Genomic DNA, 23318 nt, shown 5'->3' with positions numbered 1-23318 from the left:
AACAATCGATCTTGACGCGATAGATGTTTCAGCGACTACTCGGAAATATATTTCATTGTTTATGCAGGTAACATTCCTGAGCCTCTGACTCAGAAAAAAATAAACATTTATAGTGCTCTGCTTGTAGAGTTATTTTAACTTTGTTGAGTGAATAAGGAGTGTTTATTGTAGGAACAGTGAAATTCATTTAGGTGCTCACAATAGACCTGTCCGTTGGTCATTTTCTTCAATTTTGGGAAGAGTATTATCTGAGCTGACCAGTATTTAAACTAATAAATAAATAGCAGTTATTAAAGATATTGCTGGTGAGATAATCTACAAGCATATTAATGGGGTTCACGTGAATGTATTCATACTCATTATCTCTCACATGGAGAAATAACACACGTGCAAATGAGATCAGGATTGCTTTTCCTCAAGGTCACAACTTGCAAGGCGATCACACTGCACCTGTCAAAAACTTGATGTAAGCAGTACTAGCTAGGCCTATAGCCTTGTGTGTGTAATCATTTTTGGCGTGAAGTGCCGTGAAGAAAGTTTTCCCACCTACCTCCCCTTGTTTTTCAGCCAAGGGGCACACACAGGTCTGAAACGAGTGAACTCACATTGAGAGACCCAAGGTCAATGGTTTTTACGAGGTGTGGACTGTGTTGGGTTCTAAACGGGGACAGCTGTGGTTTGCTAAAACAGGGTGGGAGTGAGGGTTGGGGGTAGGGTGTATCTGCTCTGAGACAGGCCTTATCCTGGAGCAAGCAATGTCCAAACACAACACACTAATTCATCATGTAGTTTTCTGTGACAAGTACAATTCACAGTGTTTTAATTTATAAAAATTCACATTATGCAGTGAGTTGTTTGGTTGAGTTCCTCATGTACCCTTGTCTGTTTCTTTCATTACATCAGTGATGACATTTAGGTCAGCCCCCTGCGCCACCTTATTTTCTAGATCCATCTCTTTACCGAGGGTGTAGCTCACAACTGAATTTATCTCCTGTTCAATTTGTCTCTCTCCCCCTGAACGCCCCACCCTTTCCCCCACCTTCAGATAACAGGATGATCAAAGTGAACGGGACTCGGGAGCCGCTGGAGTTCAAATCCAATCAGTGGTTTGGAGCCACGGTCAGGACGCACAAAGGCAAAGTGGTGGTATGTGCAGCGGGAAGCGGGAAGGCCCGACTCTGTAAACCGCACGTGGCTGTTTTCCTTGGCGAGAGCTGTCGGCGCCGCGTAACTTGAGAGAGTGCCACTGTGGCACAGCGCACGAGGGAAGGGCTGCCAGGGGGCTTCTGGCTTAGTTTTGGGGGTGTGTACGGCCATCTAATCAAAGTGTCTGCCCGGGTGGCCCTGAGATTAATGGAGAAGAATTTAACCTGAAAAATTAGTCATGGTCCCCTCTTCTTCATTAATCTCAGTACCACCCTAGCAGGCATCTGCCAATGCCATTACATAGCATCATGTGAAATAATGAAATTTCATCATTTACAACGATAGAATTATGGTGACATTAAGAGGGTTATATAAGAAATTATTTAGTCTCAGAGACTATTTTAATCTGCTTTTGGCTATGCAGAAAAAAAATTATAAGACTTTTTTAAGGTTAGCATGAACAGTAAGGTAAAGGTTTAGGTATATTTAGGTTTAGGTTGGTTAGTATTTAATAATGGGCATACTATATCAATATAATTGCCTTTTTTAAGGGGTACACAGTGTCAAACTCAGATGTAAAACCAGTAATTGACCTTGTAATGGCCAGATGTACCACATGTTGACATTGCATAGCAGGAATGTTGACAGAATGTAAATTGTCTCCTCGATGACCTTTGACCTGCGTCCCACCAGGCGTGCGCCCCGCTGTACCACTGGCGCACGGTGAAAATGAGCAGCGAGAAGGACCCGGTCGGAACCTGCTACGTGGCCGTCCAGAACTTCAGTGCCTACGCGGAGTACTCTCCCTGTCGCACCAGTGAGCACGCCCCACCCCCACCCCCTCCTCCCTCACACCTGTTAGCTCTCCAGCCCTGTCACTGTACCAGCTTCTAAACATGCGTGCACCTTCATAAGACATAATGACACCTCTGTGAACGCTGAGGTTTTATAAAGTCTACAGAAGCAGTTCTGTTTTGTTCTTTTATACTGATACATTTTCACGAGGGTACCGCACTCAAGTTTTGTTTTACAGATGGGGTCAAGCACTTTTCCATTACTCATGGTTTAAGTGGTCCTATCCACTATCAGAATGTTGTGAAGGCTGTTGTAAAGCGAGTGCATCATTGTATTCCTCAGCAGGTTTAAGAGATCTTCTTAGCTTTTGGATGTTTTATAATGTTGTTTTATAATGTTGTACCGTCATGCTTGTAAAGGGACTATATTCTGTATGAAGGCCTAATGAAGATGGTTTTAGGCATTGGGCATCCAACCACAGTCCAAATCAAATGATGGCAAGCAAGTCATAACAGTATAAATGTGTTTTCATGCTGAGATTCAGAACGCATACACATGATTTTGATTGGGATTATAATGATACCATTAAACAGTGGCTGTGTAAATACGTAGCACCAGAAGGAGGAAGATATATTACTGTTAAAGGTTTCAAAGTCAAACACAGTTAAGTATCAGATGATGTGAAGTGCAAAGCGGACTGTAACAGTGCCAGGGAATAACAGCGAATGTTAAGACCGCGCGTAACTGGAGCCCGTTTTGCCCTCGCGGGTGGCACTCATGAATGATTCAATGCTCTTGCAGCACACAGCTCTGCTCTTTGTAAAGCAGCTAAAGCAGAATTAATAACTCAGGTTGAATTTATAGCTGCGGCTAGCCTTGGGCATAAGAAGAGCGCACATTTTCGCGCTGTTCATGAAGCATCTCAGAGAGCTGCTCTGTGATCGTTTTTGTCTCTTGGTTCATAATGGATTCGGTTAGGATGTGGATGAGGGAAACCTGATCCGAGATTAGGCGCCCTGTTCCGCGATGCTTTATGAACACGGGCTCTGAGCCAGAAAAGCGAAGGCAGAGTATCACGTTCGCTCGTTTTTTCTTTTTTATCGGGCTCACGCAGTCACAGAGAGATCTGGCCTCCAGGTGCCTGGACCGGTGTTGGGAATTATTCATTCCTGGAGTGTTTTGCTTGTGGTTGACCGCTGGGAGAAAGTAAGAGGGTTACAGATCTGCGCACACATCGTTAAAACGAAAAAATTTCGCACTCCAGCTGATCTCAAATCACAGCACGGTATGAGAGCTCTCCCTCTCCTGGAACCGTGCGCATAGCCTCCGCCTGTGGCCTCCACCCGTAGCCTCCGCTTTAGCTCACCAGTGCGCCCACCGTAGGCCCCTCCGCTGCTGTTAGTCGCCTACCCGCCGGCCCCCGTAGCCTCCGCTCTCTCCCCTTAGCCTCCCACCTCCGCGATCCGCTCTTAGCTCCCCGCCTCCCGTACTAGCCTCCGCGCCTCGTCTTACCGCCGGAGCCTCCGCCCGGAGCCTCCGCTCTTAGCCTCCGCCCGTAGCCTCCGCTCTTAGCCTCCGCCCGTAGCCTCCGCTCTTAGCCTCCGCCTCGTTAGCCCCGCCTACCTCGCTCTTAGCCTCCCCAGCCTCCGTCTAGCCTCCGCCCTTAGCCTCGCCTTGCTCACCTTAGCCTCGCTCTTAGCCTCGCCCTAGCCTCCCAGCCCGCCCGGCTCCGCAGGCAGTGCCAGAGCTGGTGATTTGTGCTGTGTGTACACGGCTGCCGGTTAAACATCTGCTCCGTTTCCCTCGACAGACGACCCGGATCCTGAGGGACAGGGGTTCTGCCAGGCCGGCTTCAGTGTGGATTTTACAAAGGTACTTTTTTTATTCACCGTAGACACCTTTGACGTTATGATATTCAAAAAGGAACGACCTTTTGAATTGCAGCGTGCAAATTTTTTATTTCTTCAGATGTGGAAAAGCAAGTCATTGATCGTAACGCTCTCACAGAAAAACAGAGCACAGTGTTTATGTCCCCATGTATTTAGGCCCGAGTCTTATTTTGTACCATTTCCAGTGATTTTTTGACATTTTAATCCATTGGTCAACACAAGTTGAATTATTTTGAATGACGCTGCTGGGAATTCAACACTCTTTGTTTTTACTGATTTATTTGAAATATGAATAGTTTTTCTAAACTGACTAAAGTGATGATTGCTAACATGCAGGAGTTTGTGTGTGATCCCCAAAGTCAGTCAGAGCCGAATTGTGCATGTTTTTGTAACTCTCAGAACACTGCACATGCCCGTCCTTATCGTTTGCTAGCATGACGTTTTAGCCAGAGACTAACAGTGCAGCACAACAGTCCTGTTGTGACAGGAACCCAAACAAAAAAAAGAGGGGGGGGGGGAGTAGGATGAGGATAACTGTGGAGGATGTACAGTATTTCATCTCCTCTGACCTGACCTCTTTCTCACACCAAACATGACATTCCCTTCACAGGTAGTAGTACTCTCTTGCTTGCTCTCTCTCTTTTTCTTTCTCTCCCTCTCTCTCTGACTGAAAGAGCAGGATGAGCTGTTTCCCCCTTGTCATCTTAACTGTCACATCGGGTTAGATAAACACAAGCCACCCCTCAGCTGGCACACCATCACTCCACGCTCTCTAACTGAAACCACATGCTCAAAGGCTGTCGTAGAACAGCGATCCATCCAATAATGTCACTTTTAGTACAGTAAAGCCTCACTAACTGTACGAGCACCTAGTAACATTCATTCATTATCTCCAAAATGCTTCCCAGCACATTTAATCTCTGCTTTGTCTTGCTAGTGAATACTTCATCTCACATAAATGACTTGAGTGGCTGACGCTAACCATGTACAAGTGTGTATGTACAGTAAAGGCCTTATTAGCATTAAGGGGAGAACTGCACCACAGCTTGTCATGCCTGTCAGCTCTCCATGTGACTCCCAAGTGTGAAGCATTTTTGAAATGTTTACAGGCTCTTCTTAGCAGATGGTATGTTTTTGGACATGCTAACTTCTGCTTGTAGTTATTTTATGAGCCCCATCATTCACGTTATCTGACATTTTAGATATTTATTGATAAGCTCATAAATGACAGCTGAAGATGTTCTTGCATTCCTATGTAAAACATCTGAGGTATGGTCATCCATGGATGTACAGGGGTTGGGTTATATTAGCTGTTTAGCTAACTGAGCTTTGGTAATTCATAGAAACCAAACGTACACGCTCTGGTCCTCCAGGAATCCCACTGCTGCTCTAATTTAATGCTGGCATTACATAAATTATGTCATTTCTCCTACAGGAGGGAACCCTAGTGGTGGGAGGACCAGGGAGTTTCTACTGGCAAGGTAAAGCTAATTTTAAATGCTATCTTAGACTTAAGGCCCTGGTGCTAGTGGTCAACTCTGTGGAATCTAAGGGAGAGACTCTTTCAAAGACAAAAGGAGTATTTTTTTACTTGTTCTCTACCCTAAAGTGACTGGATATATCTGCAGTGTAGACTATTGCTTTCCACTATGTGCTACAGACTGACTCCGTAAGACAACAAAAGAAGGCCTTGTCTTCAAAGCTTGGCATTTACTGTTGAAAGCATTGGCTAGACAAATCAGCTTACTTATAGTAATGTCCTGAAGAGTGATTATGTGGATGTGATAAAAGTACCACAGATGTGACAGCGAATGTGAACACTGGATAGAAGCTTTATTATTTACACTGGTAGTGTATATTGCGAATCATTTGATATAGCCCACACAAAGAGAAATTATGTAAAATGTCAAAGGTGTGATTAAAGCCATTGAAGGCAACTGTCACAGTTCGGTAGCCTGTCTCTTTGTAAATCCCCAGTGGAACACATCATGCATCATTCTGCATTCAGGAGCAGAAGGAGCAGGGCTCCATGGGTTTTCCCGAGTCAGTTTTGCTTCACAGTTACTTCTCTTTCTTTTTTCTTTTGACGTGCGGCCGTTATTAATGGCCTTTCGTCCCTCTGGGGTTGTAATTCTCGTGAAGGTCCTGTGGTTAACTGATGCATAAAGAGCAGCGAACAGGCGCTCATTAGCAGCGGGGAGAAGCCGCGTCCGCTGTGGTACCGTGCGTCCTCGGAGAGGTCTCTGCCCGAGCCGGCTCCCTCTTTCACCCAGAAACTGCGACAGGAAGTTTGGCTGGGCCGTTCCGTCACAGCTCTAATGACCTCATTAAAGTGAAATGGAGCGCGGTCGAATGTTTTCCATGGAAGGATGGGTGTGTTTTTGTAAACAGTGCCTTTGGAAGTAGTGAAAAACCTGGTCCTGGAACTTAATTGCATGTGCATGTTGTAGATGGTGGATGTACTGTAGGCTGACACAGCCTGCAAGCTCTGCGGGAGTTCTTGAACAAAGTGGATTCACTCTATGACCGGCAGCGTGACCTGCGGTTCTCCTCTGGTAATGCATGGTGTCACCAGCTGCTTCTTTTCACTCCGCAGACTACAGCTAATCTTGCATAGAGTGGAGTCGGAGAAAAACCTTTCATACACGGCTTTGACTTATGGCCCACGGGCGTCAGATCATCCACCAGGGCGTCGCTAGATAGCGATGAAACGAGTGCCCTGAACTGACTGAGCCCTTCCTTATTCTGCATAACTTGATTGTCAATTGCATATTGCCCTATGGAGGTATCGGTCACAGTCGACAGTGGCACAGTCTAGATTCTGGAGTCGACCTGAGACCGCTCATTCGTGCACCGTGTGGTGCTTTAACCGAATGAGCCACGCAGCAGCACCTGTGCTACACTGTAAGATGGAGGGACGCTGTCTGCACTCTCCATCTTACATGGTGAACTCTGCCAACCCTTTCCACAAATGGTGCTTTCCCGCTTGTCAACGCATTATTACAGGCATGAGTCGGACACACAACCTCAAATTTTTTTCTTTTCCCACGGTTCCTGCCCATAGGAACCACTTTGTACAGCATCATGTCAGTAAATTTGATTAAAAACGAGTGGATGGGACGATCCCTTTTTGCGTTGAGGACGGGTAATTGTATCCGTCATCCCAAGAACGCGAGGCTGGCGCGTGCAGGTCTTAATTGGATTTGGGACAATTGAATAATGGGATGCTCACATGGTTAAAATAGATCACTGTACCTGATGTTTCAGGAAGTGCGCCAGTCCATCAAGAAAAAAAGGGCCATATTTATCTATCGATTTATTCATCCAATTTTTGAAGTAGCCATTTTAATGCAGCCCTTAGAGTTACGAACAAGGTTGTTTTATTTAACACGTGCCTAAAATGGACAGCTTGGCAGCAACTAGGACATATGAGCTGCACTCCTGAGGATTTGGAAAGTAAACCTCACCCATGTTCCTTACTGTACATACAGTGTATTACAGGGCCACCTTTGACCCTAGAGCTGAAACACAGCATGCAGCAACAACTCTTTGGTCAAACCTCAGTGTCTCTTATTTCCATCACAGAGCTCTTAGATTTGCGCTTGTGGAGCAGCGGAGGAAGTCTTGCAGTGTGGCGAGCGGAGGAGGATTTCCTCTGCTGTCCTTGTTGTGCACCAGCAGGATGTGAGCAGCAGATCTAAATCCTCAATCAGAGGTGCAGGTCTCGCAGCTGGGCGATCGGCTGCATGAAGGAAGATTGATTTGAGGAACCCGGTCCAGAATAGAGACCCAGATGTAAATTTAGCCAAGGTTTACGTGACCTTTTGTTTGACGGAGAAAAAGGCGTACGGTTTCCTTGTGCAAATGTGATGTAAACAAAAAGCCTCAATTCTGCAGTTTTTGTCCCCAGAGAGCAGCTGAATTGTATGTTTCAGCGTTTGTTGGTGCATAGGTTAAACATAAATAAGACGTTTGGAAAAGCTGTCTTGGCACCATGTCAGGGGCCAAGGGAGTGCTTTCCCATTTTAATAACCATTTGAGTTCCCTTCCTGCAATTGCTTTTAGGAGTCCATTGAGATGCATGAGTTACACTGCATTTTATGTAGTTCACCTTTTTGATGTAATTGAATATTGAGGGAGACTAACAGGACTGAGTGAGATAAGAATAGCCAAATAAATAAATTTGAGGTGTCTTAAATAATTTGATCCCACAGAGTTGAACCAGTGGCACTGAATATCAAAGATTCAGAATTCCGTGTCTTTCTGTGTGTTACTGTGTCTTAAGGCCTTGAACTTATATATTGTTTATAGTTTTCACATCTGTGTGAGTTTGAGAAAGCTGCTCTCAGCATAATAAGGTTCTTTTGGTTTCCTGATGATGTGTAAGTAAAGAGACCAAGCTGCTGGAGCCCTCTAATGACCCCAGGACTCTTCAGAGTTGTGAACCCCAGCCACCTTTATTAAACGCCTGACATAAATGCAGAGACGTGTGCTGGATTTTGAGACTGCACAGCAGTGAATCCTGCGAATCCAGAATCAGTGATTTTCTTTTTTTTTTTGTTCACAATGGCGCTCCTCACATCGGAATGCAGGGCAGGTGATAACAGCGGGAATTGCCGAAATCATCAACGGCTACTCTCTGAAGGCCATCCTGAGGAAAGTGAGCGGGGAGAAGCAGACAGGAGCCGCGCCCGACAGCTATGACGACAGCTACCTCGGTAAGCTGCCCCATAGGGAGGCCCGTCCCCTCCAGCATACCGAGGCTGGTCTCTCACAGGTCAGTGCTGCTCTGCCCATCTGTGAAGCCTGTGTGCTTTATGGCATTGAAGCCTGTGGCAGATGGTTTACTGGACTCTGGTGGCACTCTGTTTTTGAACTAGCGATAATTTTTAAGGAAGCCCCGAGGACTCCACAAATGGTGTCCCATCATGCCTGATCTTATGTGCCAGCTGCCGCCAACACAACCCAGCCCTGTGCCAGTGATTCCAGGGGCTGGGCTGAAGGCGGAGCTGGTCTCAGCCTGAGCCGTGGGTGGAGCCCCACCGCGCCCCTTTTTATGCGTGGGATGAGGAGAGCTCTGTCTTCCTGATGAAGCTGCCATGTGCGTCTCCCCCATCCCAGGAGAATATTTGCTCACAACTCTTCCTTGTGTTTTTGCAGGCTATTCGGTGGCAGTTGGAGAATTCACAGGGGACTCAGAGCAAGGTGGGTAATGTAGTACTAGTACAGTTGAACCGCTGTGATGCAAGCCTGTGTTACTGACTTTAGCCAAAAGAAGCTAAACATTGAGTCCCTGTTAAGGACATGTATCATTAGGAATGCCAACATAGAATAAAAGAATGAATGTTCAGAGATACAAACCACTTCCTTTCCAGAATCCATTGTTACTCTGAATTGCTGCTGTCTATAACACATGGTCATAATGTCATAACAATAGCATTCCCAGAGTAAGAAAGATGACCTGTCCTTAATCTAACTTATATGTACTGTACACCCAGCCTCCTTTTAGAAACTTAAAAGGAGTCCACAGTTCCAATTTATCTCTTAGACATCAAAGATCTTGCTGGAGCCCTATGTGTATATAAAAGTTATACACTATCTAATTCATTTCTGTGTGCATGTATGCAGTGTCTATGACTGTGATGCACTGTATGAAGATGTTTTGTTGAACTTCCATTCTGGAGAGCATCACTATATAAACTTTATTCATACATGCAGGGTCGTTGGAAAATTGCCGGATTATTGCAGTTTGTATCAAGTTTATACTTGGAAAATAAATCAGGTGAAATTGAGACTAAAAGGAAACTATAAAGACAAAATCTCAAGTCAGTATATCAGATCAGTTCATGAGAGGAGGCTCCTATCATGACAGATAGCAAGGTATTCTCTGCAGTGAACTGTATGGCATTGTAAGGATGGGTTGGAGGAAACAGTTGATGGCAATTGATTATCTTGGAAATGATATGCACGCAATCCATATGGCCGAGCACATGAAAGCACATAATGGAATTAGCCTAGAGAAAGTGGTATAATGGGTGTCCTCAGCAGTAATAAGGTTTTTCCTGACTTCAGCGCACTTTGAAGTCAGCTTTACTTCAGCTGTTTCTGGTCCTTCACAAATCAGGGACTACACTGGGAATCCCAACGATGAATTACAGTTCAACCACGCACTAGAGAATCAATAAGAGATAGGAAAAAATACAATTTTCTCCACTGAGCAATTATGCTGCTAAACTACAGAAATTTATGAATCTGCTCGGATTTTTGTGTTTTCTTCAGCGAGGGCTTGCCAGGTCATTGCATGTAAAACGCATTCTCCCCCCGTCGTTTGAAAGCTCCTCTGGGTTACACGGACAATTTCGTTTGTCGGAATTGTTCTGTTTGAACCCCTGAGATCCGCTGGGGGCGTGTTCAGTCACAGCCATCACAACGGGTGGGAACAGCAAGGGGGACCGACTTCAAACGTCCGCGCGGAGTCGCCGTCCATCAATCAGCCCCGACCCAACACTCAGATGAGCAGCCGTTACAATCAAGGAGGGCAGACCGCAGAGAGGCTGTCTTTCAACTGACAATCTCGGTCTGTCTCCTGTTCCCACAGTTCCTCTCTGGCTTACATCCGTCATCAGGCATTATGGCGACACCGTATGACATTTACAGAGCCCCTGGGACTGTTCTCTGAAAAAAATGCATGCAATTAAGATTACAGTTTTCATTCAGTCTGCATATTTCATGAGCTTGTGAGTTTTCAGGAGGGACAAGTGATGTGGAACCTCGGTATTGTCCATTGTGCAATATAGTACATAGACACAAAGTCTGGGTGAAGTCATGGCGCCTCCAAGTTATTGCATTCTGCTGGCTATACTGTCTCACAGAGCTTCCTTAGATGCCTTTTGACCATTGTCATTGTCCACAGCGATGTTTAATTATTTACAGAGCAAAAAATGCCAGCGATGTCCAACTCGCTTTATCAGAGAAGCATAGGAGCTGAAGGAACTGTTGAGTGGGTGCTGTAAGATGCGTTGGATGACACGCGTAGCTCCCATGAGAGTATAAACACATACACATATTTAAGTGCCTCCAGGGTCTTCTTGGGACAGGGGAACATGAGACTCCATTAGCTTTCCTGGCCACAGCTTCAACCAAATAAACTGGCCTTTTTGTGAAAATCTTTTACCCTCCAGTGTGCAAATGTGTTAAAGGCAGTGTAAACATTTCAGCTGCACTTCTCCTTTTCCTCTCACTTTAAACAGAGCTCATCGCCGGGGTGCCGAGGGGGGCACAGAACTTTGGATATGTAAGTACCTGTTTTTTACATGGACTGCCTAGTTCTGACATTTTTGTATTTCTTCATTCCCAGTTTGAATAGCATCCAGTTAAACCCCACTTCTCATTCATAGCCCCTAAGACAGCTGGCCAATCCACACAGCTCACCACTGCACAAATAGTTGTTATTCAATGAGACAATGTTGGCATTTATCTTTCCATCTCACTGATAGATTGAGATCTCTGTATGGACAGGGAAATGGGTGAATGCGTGGGTTTTGAGGAAAGAGACGTCCTTATCTTATGGTGGAGAGGGAGTCCCTCGGGTAATGTGGAAAGTACTCCTTAATGACACAGTTTCCGGCAGCATGCGGGGAACGTCGACCCCAGGTCTCTGTGCCCCTGCTGGGTGAAGGCCTTCACACAAGCACCAGCCTGCGTTGAGCTGATCCCAGACCTGGGGCAGCCAGCTCAGCCTGAAGCAGCTGTCAGCCTGAGTTAGCCCAACTGTGACTGTGTGTGTGTGTGTGTGTGTGCGCTTGTGCATATGTGCGCACATGTGCGCACATGAGCATATACGTGTAACAATATGACATTGTGTGTGCAATATTTGTTTGAAAGTGTGTGTGTGTGTGTTTCTATGTGTGTTGGTGTCTGTATTTATATATATGTGTGTGTGTGCATGTGTGCGTGTATGTGTGTTTGTGTGTTCATACATACGTGTATCTGTGCATGTTTATATGATGGTGTGTATGTCATGGCTTTGTGCGTGTTTGTGCATCTGTGCATGAGTGTACAAGTGAGTATGTGTGTCTATGTCTTTATGAGAATGTGAGTTTGTTCTGCTTTGTATGTCTTTGTGTGTGTAAGTGTGTGTGTGTGTGTGTGCACGTGCGTGTTCACGTTGGGTGGTGGGGGGAGGGGGTCATTTCTTCAGTTCTTCAATCTCCATTCAGAAGGAATGGTAGCCTCTGGGTTGCCCCATATGGTTGTTATTTTAGGCCTTATGAAGGAATTCCCAGCCTCCCTGACTCCCTCGTGGCTGAGGTTTGCAGTGTGCGGATGGGGTCGGGGGACGGGAGAGACAGTGGTTGCAAGCTGACAAAACTGTCCTCTTTGGTTGCGTTTGCATGTCTGTGTTTCCGAGCAAATGCCTTTGTGTAATCATTTCAACTGTGTACTCATGTCAAGCTGTGTCACTTTAGCACAATAATGGTCTGCTGGGAGTAATTAACATCTTTTTCCAAAAAATGGCCACTGATTTTTGTTTATACCTGGTGTTTTGAGTGTTATGTCAGTGATTTGTAAGGTTTGTACTTCATGTATGTACTTTCCCAGACAGAGACCTTTAAAAACTTTCAAAAAAACAAAAATGCTTTAGTTTTTTTGGTTCAAATGTATGATTCTGCTCAATGTGTTTTATCTCCATGCAGGTTGCTGTAATAAATTCAACTAATTTAACATTCATTCAGAATTTCACTGGAGAGCAGGTATGATTATTAAGGGTGTTTTTTCAGCTGAAGACTGTTTTTTATACTATAAAAGTAGAATGTGACTTTACATTTGTCATCATTTAAATCACAGAGATGGGAGTTTATCGTCTGCATCTGTTCTTTTCAGATGGCCTCATATTTCGGCTATACCGTAGCTGTGAGTGATCTGAATGGCGATGGGTAAGTTTAGCAGTTTAGATTATCGTCCTGATGATAAACCAAACTGAATTGAACTGCCTGGTAAAATACAGGTTAAATAACGGTTGAATAAAGGTTAAATTAATTAACAAACAAACAAACAAATAATTAAACAAGCAAACAGAAAGTCACCATGACACTAGACGTTTGAACTGAATTTCCAAGAATCAGCAGACATCAGACAGTAGATCGTGTTCAACTTAAATGCCTTGTTACACACTTGGCAGCTACCAAGAGAAGGAGGAGGGAGACAGAGCAGAGAGAGGGAAGGAGAGAGAGACAGAGAGAGAGAGAGAGTATTAGAAGAAGAAGGCATTAGAAGGCATTAGAAGGCTTAAGCCCCTATATTACCAAGACAGAAATTCTCATACATATTTTGCAACAGCACAGGGTCTTCTGCTCTGCCAATGTATTCTCAAGCCGGGTGGGAGAGACGGAAAAAGACTGCTAAGATTCCAGCATAATGCGTCTCTCTCTGTCCCTTAGAGCAATTATGCTGATGCCCGCACTCAAATGAAAGGATCGTTCAGCAGTGGCCAAGTATCAGGGATCCTTCCATAAAGAGGGCTCCAACTCTCTCAGACAGACACATGTATCCTATGTGCTGATTGAGAAAAGGGAGCCCCATTTTAGTTTGGAGACTTCGGCTTTTGTGGCCGGCCTCTATAATGTCCTCATGTTTTGTGGAACCTGACCCTTATCTTGGAACAATTTACTCAATTCATATTTACAGGAAAGGGAGTCCAAAGGGTATCTGGTTCTGTCACCATGGATAACATCCAATTTAATGCTATTTTTTAAAAAGATTTTTAGCCACTTTAGTCTTTGGATTCATTGTTCATGTTTGTCTCGTTAAAGGTGTGTCGCATAAAATCTGTTGTTTTAGTGTGAATTTTTTAATTCAGTAATTTTGTTTAAAAATGTTATGGTTGGGTCGATGAAGAGAAAATTTTATGAATGAAACAATACAGGACTGGGAAAATATGATTATTGTCACTGAGTCTATTCATTCACAAAGGAATGCCCTGAGCTCTTGGACCAGATGCTGGCTGTATGTCTTAGTTTTGAAGTTCACTTTCATTGGGCTTTTGTGATACTGTGCAGAGAGTTAGGAAAGTATGTAGTGGTTGTGTCTGTTGTAAATAAGGGAAATTACATATGGAATGTTTTGAAGAAATAATTGTTGTAATGCCTTTCATGGCAACATGCTTCTTTAAAGTTAAAGAATGTGTAATGCACTCCTCTGGTACAAAGATTATGTTGCAAATAAAGAATCAAGAGAGAGAACATGTCCATTTTCCAGAATGTTCTGGCTATTGTTATTAATTCCTCAGCAGCGCTCTAATTCAGGGGAAAATATATACACTTTATTTAAAACAAATCTTTTTAAGGAAATGAACTTTCATTCTCTCAATAAAGTCATGGCTAATTCTGTCTGCTGACATGTATTTATGATTTGCCATTTTAGATACATTAAAGCAGTCAAAATACCTGTGGTATACGTATCTGAAAATGAAATGGACAGAATTGGCTTATGTTTTCCAGTTTAAGATTACGCCATATCTCTGAGAATGTTTTCATTTTTACATTTCATTGTCATGACATGTAAGAGCACTTGACATGTTCCCCTCCGTTGCTGCGCAGAAGATTTTTTAAAAAAGTTTTAAAATCTGACCTCTTGTGTGCCTTTTTGTGTTCTCCAGCCAGGACGACGTGCTTGTGGGAGCACCTCTGTACATGGACCGGGAGTTTGAGAGCAAGCCCAAGGAGGTGGGCCGGGTCTATGTGTACCTGCAGGAGGACATCCTGACCTTCAGTGACCCCATCGTCCTCTCGGGGACGGACGTTTTTGGCCGGTTCGGGAGTGCAGTCGCCTCTCTCGGGGACCTGAACCAGGACGGCTTTCACGGTAAGGCTCCTCCACTCGCTTCTGTTTTGTGCTGTGCCACACCGTAACTTGACTAAGGCTCTGTTAAGCCACAGTGGACACAACCAGTAGCCACACCGGAAGTCAACCAGGCCACCCTGACCTTTCAGGGTTGTTGATTGTTCGCTGATTCTTCCCAACTCCACAGACCACTCCAGACCAAACACTTGGGCAGGCATTTTCAACAGGAAAGATACAGAAAGGCTGAACTTTATTCCGATCATTGTCTGTTTGAAATGTTTTGTTTTTGGAACAGAGGAAGTCCTATTTTATGGGTAAATGGTCCAAGTCAAAGGCAATTTCGTCAGTCAGGATGTGCAGTATTAGACTGTGTGAACTAACTCTGTACTTCCTTTGAGATAACAGATTATCTGAGGGGTGATCCTGGTCTAGCTTTGTGCACCATTATCTTTGCTATGCAGACATTTCTGAATGTACTGTACAATCTTTTAATTGGTGTATTCATGGATTTATGTATTTGGTTCAGTTATTTCTTCTGTTCATTTTTTGATTCAGCTTTCTGAAACCCAAAGCTTGTTTGTGTGGCTAATTTGTAATGTTCAGATATGGGAAAACCATTATCTAGCATCAGCGGTAGCCAATTTAGTGCAATCAGCAATCAATAAATCAGTATCAGTCAAGACAATGAGATAATGTACAGAGCATTGAGTGGCTGCTCCCATGGGACAGCCTGACCACAGTTGGAGAGGAAAACACTTTGGGAAACACTCTGTCAAAAACCATGAACGGAAGGCCTGACTCAGTCATTAAGAAGCCACACCTATGGCCATAATTAAAGCAACATGATAACGGGTGTAAAAATGGTTCCTCACATCAGTGTGTTTCCTTCCTAATTTGGGGAGTCAAGAGCACCGAGGAGATGCTTTTGTGTAGTTTTCAGCACCTCTTCCTGAAGATCATTTGGGGGATGCAGGTGTAGACGTCTCCCAGCCAAACCAACCCACTCAAGGATTTATATACTTTTGATGAGGAGGAGTGGAATACACATTTAATGCTGATCCTTTGCTGGGCCTTAAACCAATTTTAGTATCAGTCATTTATGGGGGAAAATGTATCATTACTCTGTTTCCTACTGCCATATGCTTTTCTGATGTGAGTGATCCCTGGGACAAAAATGGATGAACGGCAGGATGTAAGGAAACTTTAATGAAACCCTTTTGTTCATGAATTCTCCTGATGAAGATCTATGCCTTGTACGTGTAGTAGATGGTGAAGATGTGGTCAGCTCAATGATTTGTCCTCTCTCATAAGGAACGGGGATTTGAGCAACATTCACATACATTGTCATGAGTGATGAAGTCTAGGAAAAAAGCTCGGACGGTTCATGTCAAAATAAAAAAATTGTTTTTTAGAGCATACATTGTTGTGTATATTTATATCCCTGCTGTGTGGTTAACATTCAGCATGGAGAATCATGTGATTGGCTGTTTACATGAATGACTTTCCGTTGGTGCTGCCAATGCTTGCCACTGCATTTCACTTTGGTAAGATGGCCAGTTTACTTTGGCCAGTTTGTGCTGTCCCGCAATATAAGAAATCGTTCTCTTGCAATGTAATGTCTTGTAGAATAAATTAAAAAACTTCCAAGTAAGATTTATATTCTGGTGGTAAACATTTGCTTTTCTATTTACCTGCATGCAGTTGTTAAAAGCCAGCTGTTTTTCCCGTTTCCTTCATGAAGTAGCTTGATACGTCTGTGCCATATACGTTGACATGACGGTGAAAAGAAAATGTTGGCTTAGATGGAAAACATGCTGTCCTGTTCTTCGTCTTACTTCCAGCCTGCTCGGCTCTGCACTTTTATTTGACAGTCCCATACAACCCTTTGAAGTCTATTTTGTGAGCAGCTTCACACTCTGTTGGCAAGATAATCATTTGTTCTGACAGTCCTTGGTGTACCATTGGTAATTCTTGATAAAGGCATGTTTTCCAAAACGACGTCTTTTTCGCGTCTTAGTGTGAATTCAAGTCTTGACAACCGTCGTACCTTGTTGCACTGGCAATCTGAATGGATTCTAGTACATCAGCTTGCAGGATTATTAAATTCCCTGTTTTTTCAAGGATATATTTAGATTTTAATATTTGAATGGCTGCTTTTTGAAGACCACAAAATATTTTCCATTGGGTTAAGTTCAGAATAAAATTTGATTCAGGGTGGGCTGGTTTGAATCGAGCAACTCCTAATGCAATGTACTCAACTCCAGGCTCAATGGGCCACAGAGTCTGAAGGTATTTGCTCCAACCACCTTATTTCACTAATTATTTTACCTTCCTGGTTCAGAAAGTTCATTAATGATATCAGGTGGTGTAGTGCATGTGCGCTGTGGCTCACAGGACCTGGAGTTGAGTAGTTCTAATTTATGGAGCTAAAATGCATTCTTTGATTACTTTTTTGAGCCAATCAGAAGCCTATGCTCTCCATAAAATAGCATTTGGGTGGCCGAAATCAATGAGACACTGAAGAAACATATAGCCTAATGAAGCCTAATGTGTCTAATGAAGCCTCTCTATCCCAGCTCTAGTTTCTGCTTTACTTTGTGCAGCTTTATGTTTTGACTAACAGACCAACTCTTTAAGTGCACCTAACATCATTCCAGGAGTGTATGAAACTACTTACACACCATCCTGTTATTAATGCTGGTATCTGGCCCTGTTTCATCTTGTCATGCATTCAAACTCCCATTCTATGGCAACAATCTCACCGAACACCCAACATCGAATAGTGAAACATTAATTGCCTTCTCATCACCAAGCACATTTTGTGTCAGGGCAACCTATAAGAAAATGGTAATGACAGAGCAAATATTAATAGAGCAGGTTGAGAGAAGAAGTGGTCGCTTTTATATAGTAGTGATTTTAATCACAGACCGTGTTCATGGAGAAGTCACTGCCGGCAAGTTTTCAAGCATTCTGCTTTGTTAATTGAGAACACGTTCTTAAAAAATGTGTGCACATGTGATCTCTGGCTATCAGACTCAAACTACCCGACCTGGAGGGTGGTTTGTCAGTGCTGTGAAACAATCTGTTTGTCAGTGCTGTGAAACAGTCTCTGGAGATGACCAAACAGAAGGCCCATTGCATTGGTGAAGGAAGAGTGGAAAGTCCAGCTTCTATTTTATCCAAACCTGAGGATGCTTGCATAAAATGGTGATGCTTTTTTGTGATTCTGCTTTTCCAGTAAACATATCGCTGTCATTTTCATCTCCGATGTGGTGGTCCATGCAGTCTGTAGACCTTTCTGTTTGTAGTTTTGGGCTCCAAACTCGCTCTTTGTGTGAGACATTGATAACAGCAGGCTTGCTTAAATGATAGTTAACCTTCATGAACTCACATCAGTCTATTAAAAAAGACCTCAGCTCAGCAGCATTGCTCCAGAGAAACATGCTGCAAGAAATGATGTCTGGAACATGTGTAGATCCTGCTGTTGATTCAAGGTTAATTGCTTGGCAGCGCTGCGCTTTTGGTAGCCTCTTTAGGCTGGCGCTTCTGGGAGGCTGATGGATCCCTCGTCTCTTCGTTTTCCCGTTTCCCCAGATGTCGCGGTGGGGGCGCCGTTCGCAGGTGAGGACCGGCGGGGCCGGGTCTTCATCTACAACGGGCAGAGCGGCGGGCTGAGGCTCCAGGCCTCCCAGGTGCTGGAGGGGGTCTGGGCTTCGCAGGCCATGCCAGCGGGTTTCGGCTTCACTCTGAGGGGGGACTCGGACTTGGACAAGAACGAATATCCAGGTGAGTGGAAAATTCCGTCCCCTCCCCTCCAACCTGTCTGCGAAAGACATTACGCACCCGGGCGGACGCAGGCCGAGGGATGGGTGTGGGTGGAGCTGAAATCGGTAGCATGATGTGAATTACCGTCCCTTTAAAAAATCAGGGCCTGCCGCCAAAGCAGTCTTCTGTTGAAAAGTTTGAACCTTTTTTTTTTCAACCGTTACGTATTTTCGTTTGAAACAAAGGTGTGGTTTTGATTTACTCTCCCGATGCAGTGTCTTTAAAAGAGCACCAGATACATCTTTCGGTGCAGCTTAGCTGCATGGGGGGAAACAGAGTCATGTGTGAAGTGTTACTTTTTAAATCAAACTGGGTTTGGCCCCCTATGCTGACAGGAGATATTTTAAGCACAACATTCTCTAGAAAGCTATCATAAGCCCCTTGCCCAAAATATTTTTAATTCTGCCCCCGCCTCCACTTGTATGAAGTCTGGATTTATATTTGGGTGCAAAAACACCCCTGCAGGTATCCGTGTAAAGATTGTATGGATTGGGCTTCTGGCTTGTCCTGCAGTCCGTTGCAGGCTTCTGTTGCCTAGTACATATACAGAGAACATCTTCACTGGTCCATCCTAGGAGAAGGTCCTGTGGGAACCTAAATTGCCTTTCCATACACACCTTCAATGCACCGTCCTTTGGAGGAAGCAGTTGCCTCTCACAGGAGTTCAGGAGAGCCGTTCGTGTCATTACTAAATCTTAGTGCTCTTAAAGTGGTGCACTGAAAGCATTAAATGCAGAACGGTGTGGTGGTAAATGTTGAGTGAGCATCTCTTCCTCCGGAATGTAATACTGAAAAGACAGATTGATGTGTCAGGGCAACATTCCATGGTGGTTATTGTGCAGTCCATCTCCAGCATGGTCAAAATGTCTTTATTCCTGAAAAAATAAAGTGCTTTTCACAGTTGACATGGTAGCTCAGAATCTATATGGAATAACTCTTATACATGCATTATTTAACAACAAAAATAAACCATATTTCAGAACGGCTATGATGACATTATTTCCATATACATACTGAATTAATAATTTGGAAGATTAAATTTAAGGATGTTCTTGGAAAAAAACAAACTGGAACCCCATGTGTTCCTTTTCAATCCCCTTTTGTCATCATATGACACATCATGATTATGTTGAGTTGTGTTTTTCATTTAATGATCAATTATTAAAGTGAAAATGTAAAAGGTGCCATGCAGATTCACAAACATTTGCATGCAAATGCGATTTAGGAAAGGCCAGCAATGTCTGGGTTATCACAGTCTGTTAAACTGTGCGCTGAAAGTTTCAAATGTCAGCTGGTCTGGAGTGTAATGATGTGGTATTTTGTTATGCTTACATGCCACTATGAGCGGTTGCTTTTTGAATGATCTAAAGAAACTATTTTTTTCACGTTTCTGTGCATTTTGTAGTGTATCTTCAGGAGACGCGTGATGTGAATAAAAACAAGGCAATCACAACTCTGACAGCAGGCTTTTAACAAGTCCTTATGATTGTATAGGATTTAAATAATCTGTATATTGGATTGTTCAGTTTATAAAATGTGCATTTTAAAGATAATTAACAGAAAAGTGGTCATGAAATCAGCCCATTTTTACAAAATTATTTTTGCTGGGACTTGGAGAGCTTTGAAAGTATTTTTTCATATAATCTTTGTGTTGGAACAGTCTGGGCTGAGCGCACATTCATTTGTTATCCTCTACTAATAACAGAGCCCCTCAGATCTTTCATTTGGCAAACAGGAAATGGAGTTCTGTGTAAATACCACACGCCTCTGCATGACGCACACACATGCCTGTCATTGTGCCAGACTCCATCCAGGCTTAGATCATTACGCCAATGAAGATTAGAAGTTGCCACTTTATAAATCTCCCCCATTTTGTGTGTCATTAGAGAGAGACCCGCGACATGGTGACAGGGTTATGAAAAATCCATCAGACGCCATAAACGGGGAAGCCCTCTGGGATTACTCAAGGGGTTAAACTGAAACTTGTGGGTGGCACTGTAATCAAGAGCCTTGCTGCAGGTTGAAATGTTGAAAAAAGAAAAATATAAAATTGCTTTAATTTCATTTGCCGCGATCAATCCAGTAAAGGAACGGATTTCAAAGACAGGAATAACTTTGATCTTTTTTACGAGCTAGCGTGACCGTCACTCCAAAATGTAATGGTTTGCCATTGACGTCCTGTGGCAGACATCTATTAGTGATTTCCATACTATACCATTGTGGTGGGAGGGTTTTGAAACTTTTTTCCTATTTTCAAAGACCAGATGGACGTACTTGCAGTTCAATGCAGCTTTTACGGACTCATTAAATTTTGTCACTAAGTAGGTACCTTTGCACTCTTCCCCATTTATATGTGCAGTTTCCCCGTGCTTTAAGACAGCATGTTTCGGCTATCTGTGCCCTTGGCTATGTCTGCTGTGAACAGGACAGCTGGAAAACCTGTTCCCGGCTGGGATAATAGCCCCTCTCTCCCAGGATCGGCCACATGCCACATGTGCACAGTGCCTGGAGGCCTGCGGTGGCTCCCCAGTGCATAACCTCTTCACCCTCCCTCTCATCTCATTTCCATAGTCCCCACCCCACCTGTGTGTATCTTCCAATCACATGCTCTCAATTGGTCCTGCAGGGGCAGAGCCAATCAGTTTTTTACCTGGACATGGGGATTCTATATTGCACATGCATGCATACAAGCATACATACTTCCTAAGGCAGCACTGAATACACTTACACAGTTCACACAGTGCTGGGCAAATTTGTTCTTCACAAATTGCCCTTCCTCAGGTGAGCTTGGAACCCTCTCAGTTAGCAGCATGGCAAATCCCAGTAGTATCGTATTCCTAGAACATGGGCCAATACCACTAACCCTACAGACTGGACAACAGAGTGCTACCATCTTAAGCGACTACACGTCATGTGACTCTCATGACCTTGTCCATAATTTGTGGGTATAAGGGTGAGGGGTAGCAGGCCTTAGGGCTGTGATTATGTGGTGGGTGAAGGTCAGGGGGTTAGGGCATAAGGGTCATGGCCACTTTAATTGCAATCAGATACCAAAGAGTTGGGTCTTGCCAATTGAAATTTGGGCTTTTCCAGCAGTGGTGGAATGAGCTTCCCATGGTGGTCAGGACATCTTTTACACCCACCTCTTCAAACTACATCATGACTACCATTCCCACATCTGATTTAACATATTCAGGTTATGGTATTGTTATGGATTTAAGTTCATATTTTTATGTTTTTCTTCTTAGGGCTTTTTATAAGTGCAGTCTACATGTATTCAGAATTTGGGTTTTGGTTATTGGTTAGCATAGATAGCTTGCACTAGTGCTTTAGCGATGTTGGTCTGGGAATGTTGTTAGCCAGGTCTGGTACTGCTGTTCATATAAATCAGTTGACTGCACTAATGTTTCTCCTACATTGTAAGTCACCCTGGATGTCTGTTAAATGAATCTAACGTAATATAATGCTAATTAATTTGTCAGTGACTTCAAATTCCATTCCAATGTTAAACAGACAGCGCAGAGGATCTCATTTAGTCTTGTTTGGCCGATCATATAAGTATAGGAAATAATTTAATAACAGCCCATATTATTATGCCAGGGCCAATGCTTGCACCAAGGATTTTGTGTAGCAACCATTGTATTGCACAAAGGGCAGATTTTATTGGCCATCAAAACAATGTGCTGCTCCATTGTTTACCCCAAATGCACACTCACCTCAGATCAACCTAGGCGTCAGTCATTGCTTTCCAACTGTGCAGCAAATTGGAATCAGGATCATGAAACCACAGCGGTATCTGTTAGGAGGAATAAGTTTTAATTTCTTAGGAAAGGGGAAAAGCTGGACAGATAAATACCAGAGGAATGAGAGCAAAAACGTTATGTTTTAAGTCCGAGGTCAAGTTGCGTTCCCCCGGGCCCCAAGAATGAACGTGGCAAAAGGATTTGCTTGTGGAATACACCTTTACTGAATTACTTTAACAGGCCTGTTTATTAAAGGCAAAAAATGTGGAGCCACTGCTCTCTCCTTTCCCTCCCTGTCCCTCTCTCCCTTTTCAGCTGCACCTTCACCCCCCCTCAAAAAACAAAACCATCAAAAATGCAAAGGTCTTACTTAGCTGCAGGGCCCTTGTTATAGTATGTGCCCATAGGGATTTCGCCGAAAAGTTTAATGTTTTAGTCTCACTATAACACATTTTCATGCCAGATGCCACTGATTCACACAGATGGAGTATCCAGATGTTTGGTTCTTCGATTAAATTAGCCCCTACAGCCACTATTTTTGAAGTCATGTGAAATAGTGGAACAGGCCATGGCATCTACTATGAGTTCTATAGAAAATGTGCTTTTTTCAGATGTGAACAGCAAAAGTAATGATGTGCACTGCACAGTGCTGTCTGTCAGAGAAGCATGCTTGTGTTCTGATGCTTTGCTTGACCAGTAGAATAATTTTGATCCTGTACTTGGTTTATAGATAATTCCACTCTAAACAACCATTGGCAGAATTCTGATTTCAGCATTTGTTTGCCATAGAGTAATGGACTAGCCTGGCATTGGCTTGTTAGCTGTCATGTTTTTAACATGTACTTGAGTAATTAATTCTAATTTTATTCCATATAAATGCAGACTAAGCCTGCACTGTATGGTTGTGTTTCCCATAACCACAATTCAACATGTTTGTGATTCATCCAACCAAGGATTTCAATTTATAGCATTTGTTTAATTGTTTTGGGGAATTTCAGATTTGAAAAAGATGTTTAGTCATACAAATAAACAGTACATATTCACATAAAGCTTAGTGCTCTCTTGTCTAAAATGTAGA

The 23318-nt window shown here is 43.5% G+C and overlaps 1 protein-coding gene across 1 annotated transcript in view; it reads left to right on the top strand.

The window, feature by feature from the left end:
* itga8 (integrin, alpha 8) overlaps nt 1–23318 on the top strand; it is a 67148-nt gene that overhangs the window by 2809 nt on the left and 41021 nt on the right. Inside the window, exons 3-13 of the mRNA XM_064339264.1 lie at nt 1046–1146; nt 1840–1963; nt 3752–3813; nt 5266–5311; nt 8423–8548; nt 8991–9035; nt 11081–11124; nt 12527–12583; nt 12714–12766; nt 14488–14693; nt 18267–18458. Of these exons, the coding sequence (XP_064195334.1) occupies nt 1046–1146; nt 1840–1963; nt 3752–3813; nt 5266–5311; nt 8423–8548; nt 8991–9035; nt 11081–11124; nt 12527–12583; nt 12714–12766; nt 14488–14693; nt 18267–18458 (1056 nt within the window). The remainder of the gene's footprint in view (nt 1–1045; nt 1147–1839; nt 1964–3751; nt 3814–5265; nt 5312–8422; nt 8549–8990; nt 9036–11080; nt 11125–12526; nt 12584–12713; nt 12767–14487; nt 14694–18266; nt 18459–23318) is intronic.

This window comes from Anguilla rostrata, chromosome 1 (genome assembly GCF_018555375.3).
Source record: "Anguilla rostrata isolate EN2019 chromosome 1, ASM1855537v3, whole genome shotgun sequence".
In the NCBI taxonomy this organism is placed as follows: domain Eukaryota; kingdom Metazoa; phylum Chordata; class Actinopteri; order Anguilliformes; family Anguillidae; genus Anguilla; species Anguilla rostrata.
The sequence above is the reverse complement of the archived record's forward strand: the minus strand, read 5'-3'. Positions and strand labels throughout refer to the sequence as shown.